This window comes from Falco cherrug, chromosome 4 (assembly GCF_023634085.1).
Source record: "Falco cherrug isolate bFalChe1 chromosome 4, bFalChe1.pri, whole genome shotgun sequence".
Lineage (NCBI taxonomy): Eukaryota > Metazoa > Chordata > Aves > Falconiformes > Falconidae > Falco > Falco cherrug.
Window position 1 is genome coordinate 56709311 of NC_073700.1, and position 23326 is coordinate 56732636.

The 23326-nt window shown below is 42.6% G+C and overlaps 1 protein-coding gene across 3 annotated transcripts; it reads left to right on the forward strand.

Annotated features, from left to right (window-relative positions):
* The first annotated feature begins 8734 nt into the window (after nucleotides 1-8734).
* Nucleotides 8735-19497, forward strand: GORASP1 (golgi reassembly stacking protein 1). 3 transcript variants are annotated; one of them, XM_055707853.1, is made up of 9 exons: nucleotides 8735-8904; nucleotides 11492-11572; nucleotides 12659-12862; nucleotides 13533-13619; nucleotides 13983-14113; nucleotides 14675-14816; nucleotides 15333-15477; nucleotides 15835-15990; nucleotides 17662-19497. In XM_055707853.1, exons 1-9 carry the CDS (start codon nucleotides 8842-8844, stop codon nucleotides 17943-17945), a joined length of 1293 nt encoding a protein of 430 aa, XP_055563828.1. In that variant the 5' UTR covers nucleotides 8735-8841; the 3' UTR covers nucleotides 17946-19497. The 3 variants fall into 3 exon arrangements, with proteins under 3 accessions (XP_055563828.1, XP_027665668.1, XP_027665667.1); XM_027809867.2 differs by lacking the exon at nucleotides 8735-8904 and adding an exon at nucleotides 9180-9548; XM_027809866.2 differs by lacking the exon at nucleotides 8735-8904 and adding an exon at nucleotides 11127-11401.
* The last annotated feature ends 3829 nt before the right edge of the window (nucleotides 19498-23326 follow it).

Sequence of the window (23326 nt, forward strand, 5' to 3'; positions counted from 1 at the left end):
TATTTTATATAAAGAGGTAGTTTCTTCACTATCTATTGGAGTATATGTTAATGTATTTTTATAGCTTTCAGTAGCTCGTACACAGTCCTTCTGACTCAGATAGTGCAGGACGTTTTTCAGTGCTGCCAGCTTCTTCTGAGAAGTAATTGATCCTGGCTGCTCCAAAGGGACACGTTTCAGTCTTTGCTGTTTTTCAAAAGCTTGTAGCAATAATGAACCACCTAAGAGAGATGCATGAAACTGAAATAATAATTGCACCCATTTCTGACAGTTTTTCAGAGCCGTTCCTTCGTGTCTGTGTGTTGTGTGGGCATCCACCTGAGGAGCAGGCACCTGCCTTTAAATCGCTTTTTCCTGGTCCAAACCAGAGAATTCAAATTGACTCTCCTACCACCAGATTTGTGTCCTAAAAACCAGACTGGAATGAAAAGATAAATCTCTTTCAGTCACTGCCCACTAAAGCTCTTCCATTTTGCATAAATACCATATTAACTAGGCTTGTGCAGCCTGGCCTGTGCCTGTGGGGAGGGCATGGCTGCTGGGCTAGGATATCAGCATTTTTTTTCTTAAATAACTAACCTTCTGTTGAAATATGCCTTTCCTAGTGGATAGACGGTTCTTCCCATCTCCTGGCTTGACCCTTTCCTCTCTTAAGTTCACTTCAATTAACTCTTTTCTTAAAATGCTTCAGTCCTCCAATGCAGCATATGGGGAGACTCCTGGGGGTAGATGCAGCTATGAATTCTACCACAGCAGTGAATACATCCTGATTTTAGCACTGCTTTTAATCAAGGGATAATACTCAACATCTAAAATTTACCCATTTTCAGTTTGCCACAGTAAGGACTTCAGTAGTGTCTGGAATGGTGCTGTCCCTGCAGGCAGGTGACCTGCATTATAAGAACCATGTTTGCATTGAAATGACTACTCTATCCTTGATGGATTCACAAATGTATTTCTCATATGAAATCAGGCACTCACTCACAGAAACATTTGCATCTATATCTGGCTTCTACACCACTTATCCTACTCGAGCACTGATGTGACTTAATATGCACCACACGCTGACACACGCACCCTGGCTCGCTCCAGCTGCTGGCACCACAGACACGCAAGTCCTTACAACCCCCCAACCCCATCCCAGTTGCTGGCACATAGAACTCCACCGAGACATCGCAGGGAGCCCCTTCTCCAGGAGGATCGCTAGAAATTGAGTTTAATGAGACTGTGCTGATGAGACACGGGGCATGGCTGGATGAGTGCGCTGATCGGCAGCCTGTTTACAGGTGACCAACCCCTTTTAACTCCTTACACTTCCACTTTCCCATGCTGGTTCCCCCCCAAACCACCTTGGTCCCTCCCTTTCCCCACCATGTGCTTCCTCCACTTAACATCTCTTGCTGAGTCTTGCAAAATCCCCAAACGCTCTTCCCCTGCATCCCATTACATGTCCCATATCCCCCAGGAAGCAATCCCACTTCATCTAGCGATGCTCTGCAGAACCTTCCCTGTTGACTCTGGCTGACAGGCTTCACCCCCAGCCCCAGGAGCTAACAGCTCACCTGTGACAGCCCCAAGAGGAGCCAGGGCAGGGTGTCTGCTTCTGAGACTGCTCCTTCAACAAGCAGCGCCACTTAAATGCTGGGACATTGCCAGGAGCTGTGTTTGTACAGGACATTCTTTTGCCTGCCAGCCCGAGCAGTTGTGCTGGCAGTGGCACACTGGTCCAGGAATGGAGACAAAAGAATGAATTGCTGACACTCTGCAAGTCTCAGTAGTAAGAAAAATAAGACTATTAAACACTTGTTATGCTGTATGGCTATAATAAATCTAGTTGCACTCTAGAGCTTTGGAAACAACAGAACTTTCTTTACCTGTGAACATCAATGTGTTATTTATATTAAATGGAAATTCTCTCTTGTGAATACAAGTGGGAGCTTGAAAGACACTAGTACAACAAAATCTACAACACTGGATGCAGCTGAAACCTTGCATCTGTCTGGCAGGTTTTATGTATAGAAATATCTTTACTTGTGCTTCTCCAGGGCTGCAAGATTCAATTCTTTACAAGTTCTGAAGAGGTGATACTGTTAACAAGGTGATGATAATTTAACTTTTTTGTGGATATATGAAAATGCTGTCTTATCATTGTTACAGAGACAACTGCCTCCAGAATTCCTGCTCATGAGCATCCTGTCCATGTCTTCAAAGAGGTATAAACAAATAGGACCAAAGATCTTCACAGGTTTATCAGTACTTGCCAGTGAAGTGGATAAACCTGTTGGATATATAATCATTCACAACTAAATTCAGTTGCTCACACATTGGCATCCAGTGTCCTTAGAGATCCCCAAAAGTATCTAAGTGAGGACTTGCCTCCCCATTCCCTTGGGAGCTGCTTTTACAGCGAGGCCCTACCACCAGCCCCAGCCTGCGCTGCACTGCAACAGCGCAGCAGCCCTGTGCCTGCTCCGGGACTGTGGCCCTGGTCTGCACTTGTTGGCTTAGCCAGCTAGAAGAGGGATGTGCTCAGGCCCCGACACCCTGCTGATGGCCAACACGCCAGCCCGCCACAAGCTGCAGCAGCTGTGCAGTGCGGGCAGGCGAACCAACCTCTAGCCAGGACAGTCAACGGAGCCCACAGTGCTGTTGGTCGGAGTTAATGTCGGTGTCTGCTTGAGGTGAGCTGAACAATTCACCACTTGCTAGACCTCCACTGACTACAGCGGGAGCTTTGACACCAAAGGCTCAAGTCATCCACCTGCACGTAGCTGTCTTGTACCATCTGAGATGCCACACAGTATCTCACCTCGCTTTCAGGTAGTGTTCCAGCAAGGTGCTGGTACCCAGTCACCTCTGTGTGACAATGAACAGTCTTGCTCAGATTTCTCAGGTACCATAAAGCATCTCAGCTGGCACGGAAAACCTGTCTTTAAGCAAAGGAATTAGGACTGTAGGCATTATAGAGACATCTTAATGTTGACCTGAACATCACCCTAATAAGCACCGTTCCACCAAGGACAATAATACTGCCATCAAGTAGCTTCCAACTCAATGTCAAGTTCACTATTTTCAAAATAGATCAGCAATAAAATGCCTTTTTCAATTAAGTTCAGCACCTTTAAGATAGACAAACCCACTTGTTTAGGACAATAAAGGTCCTGTAAATCATCTGCACAAGTTTGAGATTAAATTAATCTCCTTAACAAAATGCAGTTTAAACAGGTTTAATCTATTAGATGCTCTTCCTCTTATTTTTGAATAATGAATTTCTGTAATCTGCCCTCAGTAATGCTTAAGTTCCTGTTCCCAATTATTTTGACCAAAACATTATTGCTTATTCAGGGGCAATTTCTTGATCATCTTAAAATTACTTCTAGGCATATTACTATACAAATATTTTGTACTGATAATGAGCAAAGAACTAATCTTCCATTGACATTTTTCATCATGCTTGATTTTTTAGCTAAACTCATTCACAGAATTTCCTCTAAACTGCAAGCTTCCTTCTGAAACTTACTGAGTTCAGACGGTTAATATTTGAAACCATTTACTCCTTTGAAATTTTGAATTTGAATGTTTACTCCTTTGTAATTTCTGATGAGTTCTGAAAGAGGCCAAAGATCTTTGTTCACACTACACAATTCTTCTGCCATGCTGAACAATTACTTGTACAATAGGGATGACAAATCCTTAATTATAAGAGCTACAGCCAAGAGAAGTGCCTACTTTTCTCTACTGATTGCAAAAAAAGGAACCTATGACTAACTCAGCTGCAGCTTTTTACACTATATGTTCGTATCTAAATGTATTTTAGAAGAGTCAGCACACATTTCACGTATCAACTTTCATTTACATAGGAACCTTTAGAAAAGACTGATATTGCAAGCAAGCTGTAACTGCTAAGCATACAAAGAGCTTTGAAAAATAAGCATTTAAAGTTTACGGTACTCCGCAAAATCTGTCAGTTCCATATTACATTGTTGTAGTTCCATTACCATGAATGATAAATGACATTTCTTTCAAAATTCAGTATATGCAAAAGCAAAGACATCTAGATATCACTGTGTGAAAATGCCATAACTGCACTATTTCTAGCGGCTTAAAGCCCTATAACAATCAGATTATATTTTTAATGGCCTGCCAATTGTTATGTTTTTAACCTTGCATTACCAAATAGCTGTTTTTGTATCATGTACTGACTTTATTATGAAAGGAAAATCCTCTGTTGACCAAATATTTTGGAGAATGCCTAAAACATAACTCTTAGCAATTTACTAACTATAACACAATCCTATTTTCACTGTCTAATACAGAATTAACAGAATAACAATTTTAAAGTAACATTTCAAAAAGTATTTACTAAGAAAGTTGACAACAATTTTCATCCATCAGTTACGGAGTAGCCAGTTTTGATGGCATCAATATGCAGGCAGGTAACCTTTGTCCGGTGTCACAGCTATAATCAGACAGTCCTCTTTGTGTATTTTCAGAAGCTCTTTTAAATGCAGACTATCTCCTCTGTAAACAATTCCTGAAGAATCAGAGAATCAAACAAGAAACACAGGCAGAAGAGGCTTGAAATTCCTCTTAAACTCTTTGTACCTTTTTCTCAGTAGGCCAGGATTTGCCTATTAGTGGAGAAGTCTGTAAAACCTGCTCAGGAAGCCTTTTAATTCCCAGCTCCTTGCCTCTGGCATATAATTACATCACAGCAATTCCCAAGTTACAACCAAATGTAAGTAGACCTGACGAATCAGTTGTACTCTCAAACATTACTTTGTTTTTACACTGTAGAAAAAGAATAAACATTCTTCCTCATCCGAAGTAGTTTTTGATTAATGCAGAAATAGCCACTAAAAAGACCCAATTAATTTTACCAGATTTTATAGTAAACAATAAATATAATCTAGATAATTATAATCTTAGGTACAGTATACATTAGGTTTTGCATGTTAAAATTTTCTTATATTTGGCTAAAAGTCTGATGATCTCTTTCTACTTTTTAAATAGCTAGAACTTCTGTCTTGTTATGGATGAAATACCTCTTTATATACTCCATACCATTTATATATATGAAATACCATTTATACATTACCTCTCTAGGTTCAGGAGACATTTTTGGCATTCTGTGAAGTCATATTTATCCATTAGCCATAAAAATATTTCTGCCTAATATGATTAATTAGTCCCTGCATTCTCTCTGTTTTCCATCTCTAAACCAGCTTCATAATCTGAAAAAAACCCCAACATTTAAAGAAAAATGTGCTAAATGTGTTAAAATTTGAAAAGCCATTTAATGACAAAAACAGTCATATGAAACAAGCCTCCCAATCCTTGAAACACACATGTAGGTAGCTTCTCAGATTGTGTTACTGAAATCAAAATTGCTCAGCATTTGCCAGGTTGGAAAGTAAATTAGTAAGCTCTTCCCCTTTAGAAATTACATCTTTTAAAAATGAATTATTTTTGCACAAGCTGAAAAATAACATAGAGTTCTCCACTGATACAGAATGTAAATCTCCCCCATGTGAGCTGCAAACGTTGTGTCTTTCAGGACAGAATACTTGTATTCCTAATATGTATTACCTCTAATAGAAGGAATAGGTACCAGTTAGTGTTCTCTTCTAGTGTTTGAAACGCTCTTGTGCTGACGTTCTGGAAACACCCATGCAACTAGCCAATATAAATCTTTAATGTTGCAGAGAATCCTTTTCAAGGCAGCTACCTGAAAATAAAACTGGATTTCTCTTCATGAGAATACCATAATGTGATCACTACAAATTCTGCCACGGACTGCTGTTGTTTAATAATTTATTCAGGTCTCTGAGCTTCATATAAGTTGACAAATTGAATATGCAAGTACTGTTTAAGTGTTGAATAAACACAAGCTAAAATATTTTTCTAAATAAACAAAAATGTGTTGCAAAAGAGTGGTGCAGAGCAGATTGTTTTGGCACTTCTAGTGATAGCAGCACTTTTTTTTTGCTACTGTTTAGCAAATTAGACAAAATATTACTTAAAACATACCTACATTTACCAAATCACCTCTAAATTTCTTTCATTCTACAACTCCTAATTTGACTTGGATAAGTGGATGAAACACTGAACTCATGTATTGCCAAGTTTCTGACTGTTGAAAGAAGCATGAGGGTGAAAAATAACCCATATATACATATATATATATAATATAGGCAGAACCTATATTTTTACACCTTTTCTGTGCACAAAAGAATTCCAAAAGACAACATGATGACATATCAGAAGGTTCTGCCTGGCTTTTCCTAACTGTAAGATACACCTTGTATTTGACCAGCAGAGTTGCAGGTGGATGGTTGGTTGTTTATTATTATTAGCAATTACTTTAAAAGTTATTTGTATAAACAAACTTGGAGCCACAGTCTAACTAGGTAGTTTGTTTCATTTGCACAGCCTATCACCACAAGCTGTTCTCTGTACATGTATGTTGCTACAAGAGCTTTGTAAACAACCTGGAAGAAGTAATGAGCTCCGAGCATTAAGAACAGCTGTGTTTGGTCAAGCCACAGCTATATCTAGCCCACTCTCACCAGCAGCAGCAGTTTTGATGGATGTGTGAGATAGGACGTCTCTTCATCACAGTCATGTTGTCTCTTCCTGAGAATATAACACTCAGGTACCCACTGAAATTATATATGATAGTTTCTGTTGCTTTGTTGACAGGCTTTGCTGCAAAGGAGGCTTACTGGCCTCCCCTACAGATCTCTACTAGAATATATAAATTTTTTTTTAAATAAGGTATTTAGTACTTTCCAGTTCCCTGCAGCCAAAGTGCTTTTAAACAAGGAGTTTGATACAACTACTTGTAGGCGTGCAGTCTCATTCCTGAGTTCCTGTGCAGAGACTGGGTAAGGACCACACACTCCTGCAGGTAGTTATTGTTCACTTTGTCTGTTCATAGGCTCTTTGACCTCCGCCTTGGTATAAGACAGATATTGTGATGAGTCCCTCCCTACAAAGAAATCTTCCATGGTGAACACAGATGCAAGTAACTCCTGTAGACTTCGTTTCCTAGATACTCATTTTATACTGGGATCAGACTCTTTTCTCTGGCATCTACTTTTGGTACGTCTGAAGAAAGATTTCTTATTTCTGTTATTTGTAGAAGTACAAATGCAGTTCTTCATTGGCACTACTATTACAAAAGATATTATTAATAAAAGGAATTATAGAAAAAATAACTATTTTATTATATATTTTAGTATTTTTTTAAATGTGATATGGTTCCCAAATATATGTAGCAGGAAACAACACTAATATTTGGCACGACTTCATTTTTTCTGAATACTTTCATGTACTTTTATCATATCACAGAATATTTGGGGTTGGAAGGCCCCTCTGGAGATCATCTAGTCCAACCCCCTGCTCGAGCAGGTCACACTGTCATATCCCAGTGGGTTTTGAATGTCTTCAGAGAAGGAGGTTGCTCGATGATTGTGATGCGCAGATCTGCAATCACAGCTTTGAGATAATACTGTTCCTTAAAAAGGCTCCTGAGAATATCCTGGGCTGGCTTCACAGAAAAGTGAGCCAGTGTATGAAGCTTTCAAGCACAAATAGCTGTTGTGGTGACAGTAAAGTGAAGAGTTTCATTTGGAAGCAAAGGCAGAGGATGGAGAAAGCAGCTTTTTTTTTTTCAGTCTTTATGCATCACGCTTCACAGAAATCAGGATTTATGTGGATGGATCGTTTGGAAAAATGACATCTCAGAGATGAGAGCAGTAACTACCAAGGACTTTTACTGAAATGGATGCTTTTATACTGGAATGAAAGTACTCACGCACGAAATACAACTGGCACTTTAACCATATTAACATAATGATGCTTCAGATTATTACTACTACTTTGAAAACTCTCAGAACTTTTCCATTAACACGTTAAAAGGCAGAATCAGAGTAACTCATCCAAAGTAAAAGCGTGGAGCAGAAATTTCAGGGGAATGGAAGTGTCGCCGCTTCTTAACAATTCCCTAAAGACAAGGCTCCTCACATCTTGCACAATAGCAACACCAGCCCATCGATGTGCTCCTCCAGCCCCACCGCTGCAGTGGGTCCGCTGCTGGAAATGCTTTTCGCGAGCACAAGACGTGAGAGATGCCTGCAGGAGGCACCGAGCCACAGCGCTTGCTCCTTGGAAATGTGCGAAGTAAATCCTGGGAAATAATTAATCATCGCCTTCTGAATTGTATTAACAGAAGCGTAATGTCTAAAAGGCTGTTAGAAGGAGAACAATAGTCAACTGCTTTTTTTTTTTTGAGATTTGTAAAAAATATATGTGGCCAAAAAAAAAATAATTTGTAAGTGAATCTGTTTCTGTAGAAGAAAAAAAAACCCAAAAGGTCCGAGACCCGAACAGTGGAGAGCTGCCCCGGCTCTCGGCTCCAGCCGGGGGGCAGGCCGGGGGTACAGCGAGGGCCCGCCCGCCCCGGCAGCGGTGCCTCTGCCTCCCTGCGAGGAGCCCGGGCGGGGGGAGCCGCAGCTCGGCTCGGGGCTGTGACTCGCTGGCTCCCGCCTCCAGCCGGGCCCGGGCCCGGGCCCTCCTCAGCGCGGCCCCCGAGCGCCGGCCCCCCCGCAGCAACGCCTCGCTTGCCCCGCCCCCTCCCCCGTCGCTAAGGGCGTCGCCGCGTGGCGCGCCCCGGCAGGCAGCAGAGCGGAGCCGAGCTCCCGCCTCCCCCCGCCGTGCGCGGGCGCTGCGCTCGGTGCTCGCTTGCTCGGGCCTAGCGGCGCCCTCCGTGCGGGAGCGGCGTGGGGGCGACGCTCGGTGCCGCCGCCTGAGCGGCCGGCGCGGTCCCGCAGCGGGGCCATGGGGCTGGGCTCCAGCTCCGAGGTCCCCGACGGCGGCGCCGCGGGCTTCCACGTACACGGGGTGAGGCCGGGCCCGCGGGGGGGAGCGGGCAGGAGGGAGGGCCCTGAGGGGCGGCGGGGCTGTGGTGGGGTCCCGCTTCCCCCGTCCTGCCCGTGGGGGCTCAGGCGGGCCGAGCTCCGAGTCCGGCACCGGGGAGGGCGGCAGGCCTGGCGGCTTCGGGCTGCCCGCCCCCACCTGTTGGCTCCCTCCGGGGAACTGCCACGGCGGCAGGGGAGGAGCGGCCGCGCGGCGCCCGGGGGCGGTGGGTGCCCGCCCGGTGCCACCTCACACCGCCCCGGCGGCTTCCCCGGGCCCGGGCCTCGGCCTGCCGTGGCCTGGCTGCCGGGGGGAGCCCTCCGTGCTGCTTCGGAGGAGTCCGGCATAGTTGAAGAGTAGCGTAGCTCTGCCTCCCTGCCCCATCCGCATTCCCTTGGCTGACGACTTGGCTGATTTTTCCTCGGATCTTTACGGCATCTTGGCTGGGGGATAATTCCGGGCCCGGCCCGGGTGGTTTCCTAGGCGGCTGCGTCTCACAGGGACTGTATGTAGGTGCAAACTTGTATAACCCCTCTCTCTGGCAAATTGCACGCATGTTGCTTTAAACGCCTATCTTGGCGTTTAAACTTCTGTGTTGGAGCTGAAAGAGCGCTGGTAACTCCTGTTGCGTAAGTTACCGGTTCATTTAGTTGGTGGTCTTCTACCCTGAAGTAAGAGTGGAAGCGTTGTTGCCACATGCTGCTTTCCCCCTCATCCACAGTTTATTTCTCAGGATTACAAGATGTGTTTAGGGGGTAGTGTTACATGATCGGCTTTTGTGAGTCTCCCTAACTGAGCTCTGACTCCATCAGAAATGACTGCTGGTCACAGAGTGCCTCCTCCTCTTATGTTAAGTGCAGAATACTGCTCGGTTTTCATAGAATCATAGCAGGGTTGGGGTTGGAAGGGACCTTAAAGGTCATCTAGCTCCAGCCCCCTGCCACTAGGCCAGGTTGCCTCAAGTCCATGCAGCCTGGCCTTGGGCACTGCCAGGGTGGAGGATGATTTTCATGACCTACAGTATGCAGGAGACAAAGTTTTGGGTGGGTTTTTTTGGATTTTGGTACCACCCCCACCCCCCAGGAATTCATGCGGCTTTTAACATGTCATTTGAAAACCAAATACTGCAGGAATTTTTGCTTGCAGCTTTCTGTGGGAATCTGTATGGCTTTTACACAGCTGAACAACAGTGGCATGAGCTTTGTCATAAGTTCCATGTACTGCTTTTTGTATACATTTTCATCCTTGGTATTGTGTTATGTGATAGTTTCATCATAAGGCTTCTTGCACATTATTTAGAACTCGGATGTAGAGTAGGCTTTTTTTAACCTTTTTAACCCTTGGTTCGGTATAAGCTGGCTGTTCGTGTTTGATGCTGTTTAGGGTTGTGGTGAAAGTTAATACTTGCTCTAATTGTGGTTGCAGTGTCAGTCTTGACTGCTAAATAATGAAGCATGATTACTTTTTTTTTCTTTAAAGTTTTTGATGAAGTAACTATGCTATTATTTAAGTATATTTTATAACTTGCATGGACAGTTATTGCCAAAAAAAAAAAAAAAGCCTATACTGATATGACTTCATCTCTTTAAAAAATAAAAAACCCAGTTTGGTAACAGAAGATCAAATGTAAGATATAGCAGTTTTAACTTTGATAGCAATGAACTTTTTAGTTTAGATGGTGCGTGGGTTGTAACTTAGCACTTAAATTGTAGGGTGGCTTTCAGGAGTGAAATATATTGCAGGTTAAGGTCTGTGCTGCTGAGTTATGAGAAGTGAAGTTAAAAACAGTGCCAACTGTTAGCATTTTTGCTGTGATTGCCTTAATATCATGTTCCTTTGTTAGTATACTTTGAAGTGGATATACTCTGTATATATCAAGTTCTGTGTGACTCTTGATGGGTTTTATCCTAGTGTGAATGTATTTTCATAGGTATTCTCTGTATTTCTTTATTACATGTGTTTTACAATAACTTGATTACAATGAAATGTTGGATGTTGGAACTCTTTTTTTTTTTTCTTACGAATCTTTTGTAAGAGTGATGGCAATCTTCTTGACCAGTACTTGTTAGCAATGCATTTGTAAAGTACTCTTTTAAGTGTTCCTATTCTACTGTGCTGTGAATTGTGGCATCCTAACTGTAAATTGTGTTTATGTTAAAAAAAAAACCAAAAAAAACAGCAACAAAAAAAAAGGCTGTTATGTAACTCGGGACTCTCAGTGTGTTCAGGCTGTTAGTAGCACGGAAGAAAAACCTGAAGCAGCACTTTCAAAACTAAGCCCTTCTCCAAAGTTTTCAGTATTTAATAATTACATGCTGTGCATTCTAAATCACAGTACTTGTCTTATATAGGTTCAAAACCTGTTTTTTACAGCTTAATTTGGACACCTGTTTTTCAGTTTTAGAAAAAGAAGTTCACAACTGTGGACTGCTTCCTGAGGTCTGTCATTTGGTATCTCATCTCTGGTTCAGCTAACTCAAAAGTAAATATTGACTCAAGTGTAAAGATTAATGCTGTCACTTAATGTAACTAGAGATCGATGTTTTTAAAAAATAAAGTGTATGTTTTGCAGGTTCAAGAAAACTCCCCAGCTCAACGAGGAGGACTGGAACCTTTTTTTGATTTCATCATTGCCATAGGACACACTAGGCTTGTAAGCTTCAAATTATTTTATTGTTTTGCTTTGTTTTCTCCTGCATGAAATATGGGTATTGTAATGATAAAAGCCAAAGCTGTCACAGGAAGGAAAGCTTTTCACATTGATCACTGTATATGGCTTTAAAAGGTAAAGTAAAATTTGGTGGTATTCAAAGTCTCCTCTCTGGCTGGATTGATATTTGAGGAAAGTGTCTTATTTATGCCTTTAGTCACCTTAACTTTCTTAACACATTAACACAATGTTTATAATATTACTCATTCATGAATGTTATCTGCCACAAGGTGAATATTGAACTGATGAGTCGATGGTAAGAGCTTAACATTTGTTTAAACAAACTTGTTTCAACATTTGATAAAACGATGAACAGAATAATAGCCTGTCTGATGTACTGCTGGGAACAGAGTTCCTGTAGGTTGACTTATGAGAGAAGGGTTGAATTTTGGTTTGGTTTGGGTTCTGGGTTTCTTTTGTTGTTGTTTTTTGTTTGTTTTGTTTAAAAGGCTCACAGGCTTGGCTTTATGCTTCACTCTAGCTACATACAAGCTGAACTCATTGTTTGCCGTGCTTTTCTTAGTGGAGGTGTCTTTCTGGAAGTTATGGTTATAATGGTCGATTTTGGTGGGAAATCACTTAATCTTTTAACGTGACAGAAACAAGGATAGTTCTAAGCTGCTTCCAAATAGTCTGTCCTTTCGTAGTCAATCTGCAATGACTTTGAATGAATAGTTACTGAATAAGGACTGGGATCAGAGACAGGAAGTAAAATATTGCTGCTTATTGTTAGACTGTGTAGCTGAGATCTAATATTGCTGATATTATTTAATAGTGGTTGTGAAGAACAGGAATGTAAGTGATGAAACAGATTAAAAGTAAGTATTTAGGTAAGGGAACATGAGCTGATGGTACTGACTTCTTTCTAATAAAACAAAATTGGACTGCTGGGACAGTTGGTGGAACACAGAGCCTAAACTTTGACTGTTTTGGTTCTTTGTATTCAAATTCTGCCACAGGTGTTGACATCTACCTTACATGTGCGACTAGAAATCACGTTAATCATGTATTTCTTTCTGTGCTCTACAGAATAAAGAAAACAATATGTTGAAAGATCTGCTGAAGGCCAATGTTGAAAAAGCAGTGAAGCTGGAGGTGTATAACATCAAAACAATGAAAATAAGAGAGGTAGAGGTGATCCCCAGCAACATGTGGGGAGGACAAGGTCTTCTTGGAGCCAGTGTGAGGTTCTGCAGTTTCCAGGGAGCTAATGAACACGTGTGGCATGTTTTGGTAAGATGGAATTCTCTGGTGCCTTGTTTGTGTTCATACAACCTTATTTAAAAGTGTAATGTTTAGGAGTAGCTTGTATGTAGAAGTACAATGCTGAAATTGCACAGAAGAAGGGAACAGTCTTGAAGATTTGTCTGAGCTATTTGAATAGGGACAAGCAGTGGGTGACTGTTACAGCGTTGCCTCTCACTGTGAAGAAAAGTAACTCCATCCCACCTGAACCAAACAGCGTGTGATGGGGAGAAGTTTTTTTTGTCTGATGTTGAAGAATCAATGGTAAAAAGCAAAAAGATTCTGGCCTGAGTGGTGTCCTGTGTTGGCTAAACTTCATTAAATTAATATTAATGATAGAAAAAGTACAAAAAAAATATTTTAAATAGCAAAGGACAGCTGAAAGAGTAGAACTGAATAGTAAAGACTGTCATGTTTCTGGCGTTTAAATGCAACTTCTCAACATCTTCAGAGTATCTCATGTTAAATTGGTAGTATCTTGGGCTGTCTTATTCAGCATGTTTTACAAGATGTCAAACGTAGATGTAGACTGTTCAAGGACTTACATTTTGTCCCATAAATGTTCTTTTTTTCCCTATTTTTGGAGTTAGCTTTCCTTTTTCACCTTGGAGTATTTTATCCTGCTGCAAATGCAGGTGACACATATCATTCTTTCCAGGATGTTGAACCTGCATCTCCTGCAGCTCTAGCTGGTCTCCAGCCGTACGCCGACTACATTGTTGGGTCTGATCAGATTCTTCAAGAGGTAGGGCACATGTTCCTTCAGGTAATTGTCTTTGTGCCTGCCAAATATATGTTGTAGGGTTTGGGGTGGATTTTTTTATGAATCCAGTTGCATGTACATCAAATTAATGGGGATAGTATTTGGGGATTTTGGGAGGCTGATGTTTGACAGATGCCTTATGGTTCAGATAAACATTTTTTTTGTGTGTGTGTGTGATAATAAAAAAAAAAAGTTGCACCTAAAGATCAAACTACAGTAGTGAGTTTTAGTCTGTCTCTGGGTTTTTAATATCTCACGTTGAAGTAAATAACTACATAAAATGCTAACTTGCTTCCAGTTCCTTGTCTTGCATACTGGAGTTTAATTACTTTCTTTTTTTCTTAGTCAGAGGATTTCTTTTCACTGATTGAATCCCATGAGGGGAAGCCGCTGAAGCTGATGGTTTATAACACTGAAGCAGATTCCATTCGAGAGGTAGTTGTGACTCCCAATGGAGCTTGGGGTGGAGAAGGAAGGTACTGATTCCCGGACAGTCACTGGCTGGTCACAGGTTACATACTCACTGTAAATGAGCTCCTGTTAAGATTATTATTACTATTAATTACAGCTTGTTGTTTTCAAGTTAAGCCTTGTTTCCTTACACTCGTTACACAAAACTGCTCATCTTTCCATAAAAAAACCCTAGCTTAGAACTAGGAATTCAGCATGTTCTGTGTCTAATTCTGTTTGAGTTGAAACCGGTGGCAAAACCTCTGTTGACTTCTCTGGTAGCAGTTTAACTAGCTACGTTCTTGTAGTCAAACATTCAGTTATTACAGCAAGAACAAAATCCACATCAGGTCAGATAACTTTCCGTCAATTATATCTTTCCAAAATATGTAAACTTGTATCTAAATGCCAAGTGCAGTGTGCTCCTTGAGTGCTATGAGTAAGTGAGATGATTCTTGCAGGTAGGTATTTCTTGCTATACGTTGAGGACTCAACAAAGCTAGTAAGTGTTTTAAATTTTGACTCTAAAACAAAACCAATTTAAGAACACTTTTTTTTTCATGTCTTGTTTTACTTTTCTTGTACAGTTTAGGATGTGGTATTGGATATGGGTATTTGCACAGAATTCCGACACAGTCTGTAATGTCAAAGAAAAAGCCAGAAAGCAAATCACCTTCACCCTTACCAGAAGCTGGAACTCCTGGACCATCTACTAATGGTTACACAGAGGTATGCAAGAAATAAGTTCGTATCTCTAGCATTTCAAAATTTTCTGCTTGTTGGAATATTCGTAATACGGTGTATCTGGGTACACTATACAATTTTGCTTGAATGACATGGAGTTAGGTGAAGGGAAAGTGAGGGCTGATGATGCTGAGCACATGACAGATCACCAGTATTAGCTGATGTGAATTTTTGCCTGATATTTTCTTCCTGGTTTGAAGACTTGCTTACTACAGCTGTATTACTCAATGAGAATCACATTAGAAGAATACCCTGCTCACTAGGAAATGAAATATACCTACAAGAATTAAGTATGGACTGTTCTTCTAAGAACATATGGACTTTAAAAGGCTGCATGGGAATGTGTCCTGATTGGTGACCTGACTTTCAGTTTCAGCATCACAGGTTCTCTCTGAATAGAAGAACTTGGAGGCTGAGGCAGAATGCTTTCATAGGAAGGTTGTCTCCAGGTGAAGCTTTCAGTATAAAAAGATGCTTTCCCTTCTTACTGTGTTGTTCCAGACCCCATTATTGGCACCTGCTTCTCAGAGTGACAGCTCTGAAATAGTTATGAACTTGGATCATTCCACAGATCAGGAAATGAGTGGTTATTCACAAGAAAGCTCGCTTTCTCCTCCTCCCCCTCTCCAGCGCGTTATGGATCCAGGTATGTTTTCTTAGGTGCTTTTTTCAGCAATTCTTTGGAGGACACCCAAGTAAACTAACAAGGTCTTAAACAAGTTTGAGACTTAAATGCAGAACTGTGATCACTGGTGGTTGTTTTCCTTGAAGTTTTTGACTTCACTGGATTTCAGAGCTGTAGAATCTGGGTACTGTGAGCTTGACTGAGGTTAACATTCTGCAGAAGTCTTTCCACTGATGTCAGCTAACATTTAGGTTAAATTTATTTGCATTTAATGGGGAGGGGACTTCACTGACTTCAGTCTGGATATAGTATGTCTTTTTGAATGTAGAATTGTGTGTTACACCTACAAAATACTGTAGTATTTGCTTTCTCTTTCAGGATTTCTAGATATGTCTGGTACTTCATTTCCTGAACTCACTAACTTGGAAAAAGTGTCCAACATGTCTTCATCTGCCTCCTTCAACATGCTGGCAGCAGATGCTGTAGTAGGCACTGAAAAGTTAGTGTTGAAAAATGATGCTTCTGCTTATTTTGGTAAGTGTATTCAAGATTTCCTTTAGGCCTCTGACCTCATTTCTGGAATGACACCAACTCATGCCTGTCAACAGTATCATGCTTTTTGGAAATAAGCCAATTATATAAAAAAAAAAATCAGAAAGGGGATTTGCTAAAATAGTTTTTGTGCACTTCTACTCTTGATTTCTGCCACTTCTCCTAATAGGCTTTTTTATAACATTACATAATATGTGCCTTTTTCTGTACATGGAAATGTTGATGGTCCAAATGAAACTGACCTTAAATGTAGGTATTTCTAAAATCAGTATGAATGAATTTTTATACCATAGGCTTGTCTTCATAGTTGTAAAGTAAAAATAAAATTGTAGTCATCTTAGTAGTGACTTTTTATGGTGGGTTGACCCTGGCTGGATGGCAGGAGCCCACCAAAGCCACTCCATTACTCCCCTTCTCAGCTGGACAGGGGAGAGAAAATGTAATGAAAGGCTTGTAGGTTGAGATACAGACAGGGAGATCACTCACCAATTACCGTTACAGGCAAAACAGACTCAACTTGGGGAAATTAGTTTAATTTGTTACTAATCTAATTGGAGTAGGATAATGAGAAATAAACCCAAATCTTAAAAACACCTTCCCCCCACCCTGCCTTCCTCCAGGCTCAACTTCACTCCCAATTCTTCTACCTCCTCCCTGCCTCAGCAGTGCAGGGGGCCAGGGCGTGGAGGCTGCGGTCAGTCCATCACACCTTGTCTCTGCCGCCCCTTCCTCCGCAGGGACAGGGCTCCCCCCCTGCCCTGCCCCAGGGGGGGTCCCCCCCACGGGTGCCGTCCCTCAGGGCCAGCCTGCCCCAGGGGGCCCCTCTCCCCGCGGGGCCACAGGCCCTGCCCGCAGCTGCCCCAGCACCACTGCCTGCGGGTCACGGCCTCCCTCGGGCACCCCCTGCCCTGGCGTGGGTGGGTCTGCAGGTGGGATCTGCTCCACCGTGGACCTCCATGGGCTGAGGGAACAGCCTGCCTCACCATGGGCTTCACCACAGGCTGTCGGGGAACCTCTGCTCCATCACCTGCAGCCCCCCCCTGCCTCCTCCTGCACTGACCCGGGGGCTGCAGGGCTGCTGCTCTCACACATGCTCACTTCTCTCTCTGCTGCAGTTGCTCCCCCGCCTTTTGCCCCACTCCTAGATGCATTATCCCAGAGGCGCTGCCACCATCACTGACAGGCTCAGCCTTGGCCAGCAGTGGGTCCATCTTGGAGCCAGCTGGCATCAGCTCTTATCAGACATTGGGGAAGCTTCTAGCAGCTTCTCACAGAAGCCTCCCCGCTACCAAAACCTTGCCATGCAAACCCAATACCCTTCTCTATTTAAAAAAAAAAAAAAATCTTCACATTATGGATGCCTTCCCTTTTTAAAAGGTTGGGTGACTGAGTTGTAACACCAAGTATCTGTAGCATAAGAATACAGCAGACCAAATGGTTCGTGGTTTCTTAAAAACCTGTTTGCACCATCAGATTTTCTGGATTTGGGGAGAACTGAGTAAACACAGCCTGTGTATTTGACAGTTGTGAATGTGGTTACGTGGCTGTGTGATGTATCTCATTCAGGCCGGTTTTTCTAGACGTGTGGTAACCACATCACTGTCTGTTAGCCTGACAGGTTTTGAATTTTAACAAACTATTTCCATTTCCCAGAAAATGCCACAGCTTTGGACCCTGAAGATGTAACCATGTATTCTGAAGGCTCAGTCAAGCAGCCCGAGATAGACGACCCACTGCCTTCAGTTCCATCTTTACCTTCTTTTGCTCTTCCTAATGAAATTTCTTCAAAAACAACACTAGGAACTGATCCTGATAACAAAGAAACAAAGTTGCTCTTAAACAGTACTGAGAGCTCATTAACCACTACGCTGGTGAAACCAGATGATGAAGCAGCGTGTGAACAGAAAGAAGCAGCAGCTGCAGAAGCTTGTGAGTGAAACGAATGCTGCTGTAGTTTACAGACTGCCGTATGCTGTGATACTACAGCTTGGACTATTTTTCTGATCTTGAAAGAATTACAGTAATTCTATTTTGTTAGTGTAGACAATATTATAAAAGAAATCATATGAAATACATATCATACTGTCTTTTCCAGTGACTGTTTAATGGATTGATCTGTGTTCAACCTTTGAATGCTGTGCAAAATCAAATTAATGGAGAAATTAATGCAGAAACAAGCTGGAGACTGGCAAAATGTCATGTTTGCCTACAAATGTTCCTGAATGTTTTTATGAAGGCACTCTGCTGGAACAGCAATGATGATTACTTTCTCAGTATGACTGATGGCATTAAAAAAAAAAAGATACTGAAAATGGCATTAAAAAAAATATTCTTTCTAGAAAGGTTAACCAATGGTACATCTCAATTAAACAGTTATCCTGACTTTCAAAGCATTTCCTACCCCAAGATATCTTTATTCCTACTTACTACTCTGCAAACTGTTATTTTTCTTGTTTTAGAGCCCTGTCTCTGTAACTGTTATTCATATACCTTGCCTACAACTACTTCTGCGGGAAGGGAAGTACCATATGGTTTGGAGCTGCAGCACGTAGGTAGTACAAAATCATGTTGGTGGGTCTTGCCTGTTTGCTTCTGCTCCTCCATGGATCACATGGTGGTCTTGCAGTTAAAAAAAGGGGGGGGGGGGGCTGTGGCGACAGTAGGAAATTATGCTGGATATTTGAAACAAAGTGAAGCCAAAGATGATTTAAGTCAGGCCCTGTGTTTTCAGGGTGATTAACACTTTAAGCAGAGCTGAGTATGTCTTGGGTTTCTGTAGTGATGGAGAAACAGTTTTTCTTTAGTTGTGCTTTTCTATTTACTCATTTCTATTTTATACAAATCATTCAAAGTTTAGGGTATGGAGATATAATATGTTAGTGCAGCAACATCTATTGTTTTTTGTAGATTTTGTTTTGTTTGCACTTACCTTCAAATAGCTTCTGAATGTAATAGCAAACATGAAATGAACAGTGAAAGAAATTAGGAGGTTTTATACCCCTCAGGGCAGTGATTTATTATGGAATTTTAAAGCTGTTGATTGGGCATAAATTTCACTGCAGCTGGTACAGTTAGCAGGGTGAAAATCCTTCAGAAATTAAGAGAATGGGGTACAAGGTTAGGTGTGCGTTTAAGCTATAAACTGGAGTATACTTACTTAGAAATACTGTGCAATTCCCTTTTCTCTGTCCTGTCCCCTGAGGAGTGAGGTGACTGTCATGCCACAATCTGGTAGCAGTGCAGGGTGGGAAGCCAGGGTGACACTCAGAGCGTGATGACTGAAGACACCTCTGGGCTCTATTTGGTTTTCTGTTGCTGTTTATTTAGGACTGTTTCTAATCTTACACCTTTGTCAAAGCTGTTTTAAAGCTGGTGGTAGCTCATTTTAAGTGATGCTGTACCCTAAGCACCCCTTAGAAATTTAAAAGCAGGGAATGTCAAAACTCATACTGAATTTCAAATGGCACAGTAATAAATGGCTTAACACTGCTGGCAGTCTGTTTAATTGTTTGTTAATTGGCTCTTGGAGGGGAAGCTGGGTAGCCTTCCATGTATTTATAAGGACTTGATTCTTTTTTTGTAACATTCAAGTGCATGCTGGTCTAGCACCCATTTAGCAGACCAAACTGAGTTAAACCTCTAGCAGTAGTACACTGTACTCACCTATTAACTTTATAATTTCAATGCTAAATGAAGAGTTTAACTTCCTCATCAGACTCCTTTTGACAACTTGGAACTACTTTTTAAGATGCCCAAGGCCCTCCCCACTGAAACAAAGAGAAGTAGGCAGTATTCTTGTGAGTGCAGAAGGTTTTATTTGGAAATTAGGTTTTATTTGGAAACCAAGAAATTCTAAAAAAGTGGCAGAAGCTTCTGCATGGCTGGATTCAGAGGGGATCCAGTTCTCCTGGGGGCACAGGCCACCTGCCTTGCCCTCCTGCTGTTGCTGCAAGTGTTAAGAGCAGAAGCGTCTCCCCTCCGACAGCCTGTGCGCTGTAGGCCAAGCTGGAGCATTTGTGATGATCCCGCTGCTGCTGCTGCCACCTTAATTTGAGACAAATTCAGGAAAGGATTGCCCAGGTACTACTGAAAGCAATGCCCCTCCTAAGGCCAGATCTGAAATAGTACAGGTAGTATTTTATGTTGGTCTGAAACAAGTAGAATGGCTGTGGAAGACAGAGCTATCTTTGAGTGAAAGGGCTTGAACGGCCTGCTTTTGGGATGGGAAACAAAAGAACTCCAAACAAACCACCATCAGTCAGGTGCTGTCCCAGAAAGCTGCTGTTTCCAGGTAAGCAGGAGGGCTGGCTGCCACCCTGCGCTGGGAGGGCATCCGTAAACCCCACAGCGCTAATTCCTTTGCAGACACATAACACTGTCTCAGCAGTATCACAAGGATGTCAAAACAAAGGAAGATGGGGCTTTAGCAGGCTTGGTACTAACTTCAGAGCTTGATGCCATGGTTGTGTAGGATGGTTTGATACGGCCAGACACAACAGGATAAGCTTCCAGACCCGAGGTGCTCTCTAGTATTAATAGTTAAGCCTGAGGACATGAGTCTAGCAGACGTTAAATCCAAAGAGGCTACCAGGAGCTCAAGTGTTACAGCAAGGATTATGCAGAGCTCATCCCCGCTGAGCCAAGTGCCTCTGCTCACCTGAATGAGTCAGGGCAGCTGGTGGCTGGACAGGGGATGGGTGCTCAGCAGCACTGGGACCTCCAACCACAGACACCCACAGCTCTGCTCAAAAAAGGCCGGAGCAACTTCATCAAGGCTAACTTCAGCAGGCTGGACCAAGCATTCTTCCATTCTGAAGTAAATTACTTCATTCATGGCAACTTTGGGCAGCATAACCCAGTACTAGCAATGATCATAACTCCCCAGCATCATAAGGAACTAAGCATCCTAGAGATAAACATGCAAATCTTATTATTAACAGCAATATGGATGCTGAACTAATTCTAGCTGAACTTGAATGTGTGACTGAATGCACTTAGTGTCTTTTAAGATGAACAACTACTGGAAAGAACTGTTGAAATACCAAATTCAGGCAGTGATGACTTTATTTTCCCTCTTAAACATTCACAGCAGGCTTGACAACTGACTGACTTCTGCTGTGCTACTCTAGGCTATGTTCAGAAGCTGCTCATCCAAGTTGCCACACCTGATTGAACTTGGCTGTACCTGAGAAATGGAGGAAGACAGGCTGCAGCACTGAGCAGAGATCACAGCACTCGTGCACCGACAGGCTTGAGTTACCCATTTCTGTCTGCTTGCTGCTGCACCGTGAAATTGACAGAAATGGGCAGCAGCAGAGGCAGCCTCCCAGGGAGAAGCTTCGAATTCAGCATTCCTCACAGCACCCTTACTATTCTCCCTCTTCCCCTGTACCTGGGCATAGTTTCACTTCCAAGCATTATGAAAGAACTAGGCGCGGCTGCCTCTGGCTGTTGAGTGAAGGCAGCTACAAGTTACTCACTGCATTTCCTTTGACTGTGTTAATCTCTTCAATTTCCTGGGCATTGCCACAAATGTCCACACAGCCTCCCTCTTTGCTTTTGCCTTAAGCAAACACTAATTCGCATTGGTTCTCCTGTAGCAGCAATTTCAAGGCGATTGTTTGGTTTAAGTTACATTTCTAAGCTGCAAAAAGTAATTGAGCATTCTCAGTCCCATGAAAAAGATGGCTGAAACAACGTCCCCATATCCTCAGAGAGAGATTGGGCCTGTCCCACCCAGTCTCTAATCGGTACCTCTGGTCTGCATGATATTTGTTCGGCTGCTTATGGAAAAAACCGCCACCACATAGCACAGGAAACTTATTTTAGTCAATCGCTTTCTTGATCTTTACATGTGCGTGTGCTTTTAACAGTTCTGTTATCTAGGTGGGCGGTAACTCCACCTGGCTCTGCTGGGGAGCCATCAGCACGCCTACAAGCGTAAGAGCATGTGCTTAACGATTGATGCTAAACATCAAGTTCAGAAATTTTCTGGGGATAAAATTTGAATCAAGTGGGACCTCTGTGAATGAGGAAGTAGTACCTTGCTGTGATGTACAGGTCTAAATTTGGAATGCTGTAACTGGATTCATGCGTTAACAGTCACTCTGTGCCTTCACCTTTGACAAACACATTCTCTCCCCTTCCCAGGCACCTCCACCGTAACTCACCTCGGCAAACTTTCCTCTCTCCCGAGTCAGCAACTCTCAGATCAACACTTCAGCTTGCATGATCTAAACCACGGGAGAGCTGCTCTGACCAAGACCGCCCGGAGCAGCACACCACCAGTCCCCGGCTGCCCCTCTCCCATGGAATACAGACAATCGAACTAATAAATCCCAAGTCTCTTATTTTCCCACCACTTGGCAATCAGGTGGAACTACATTATCTCCTGCCTAGGGCTTATTTTGAGTATTTTTTTAGTCTTTCTAAAAGTTAATGCTAAATCCTTCAGGTAGTTGTTCTCCTCCTGAAATGATACTTGCACTTCAGCTGCAACAGCTGAGCCCAGCTCTCCTGTCCTCAACACTACCCCACCTGAAGTGAAGAAAGTGTTGCCTGTCATAGACAAATGTATTTAGCAGTGTAACCTGTCTCCCAGAAAAACTAGAGTTACAACTGTCCATTACCAACTTGGAAATTAAAAAACCCTCACTTCTACAAATCAGCAGCCTTTCCTGTGATTCTGGCAAACTAGAACTCCCTCTGTTGTTCCAGTGAGCTGTGATTCTCGTGATTCTCATATTAACTCCTTAACGCCACGCAGGGGCCTCTCCTGCTCTTGCCTTCAGGACTCTTGAAGACAGCACAATTCCAGAAACGGTGACAGAAATTAAAAGGGAGTAGCAAAAAACACTCTAACTTGACACTCCATCTAGGATGGATGCTGGGAGCCTCTGGGAACACATTTGGCCACTGAATTAGTGTCCCCTCCAAAAGCAGCCCAGCTGACAGTCCCCGCAGCAAATGCTTTGAGCATTCTGTACTGGCATTTTCAGCATCAGGAAACCCAGTCTTGGTTTCCCACCTGCCTCTCACAGGGCTAAAACCTTCCCACATCCAGAAAACTCAGTGACAACTGCCACGAATTACTTGTAGCATGGCTGTCTTTCCTTATGCACTACATAGGTATTAGCACAAAATAACTTTCCTAGCACAAAAGCATGCACTGCCCATGCAAACAGCATTGCTCGAGCAGGTTCTCCACCTCAACAGGACCTCAAAGCTTGCATGTCTGCTAAATTCTTATACCCAACCATATTACAAGATCATCTTGAAGGGTAAGGCACTGCCATTTCTTTAGCCATTCCATTACCTG

Excerpts from the sequence above, each read along its gene's own strand:
- GORASP1 (XM_055707853.1), top strand. The coding sequence starts at position 8,842 with ATGGGGCTGGGCTCCAGCTCCGAGGTCCCCGACGGCGGCGCCGCGGGC. Across the intron at positions 11,573-12,658 it reads CCATAGGACACACTAGGCTT|AATAAAGAAAACAATATGTT; the intron begins GTAAGCTTCAAA and ends TGTGCTCTACAG. Across the intron at positions 14,817-15,332 it reads CTACTAATGGTTACACAGAG|ACCCCATTATTGGCACCTGC; the intron begins GTATGCAAGAAA and ends GTGTTGTTCCAG.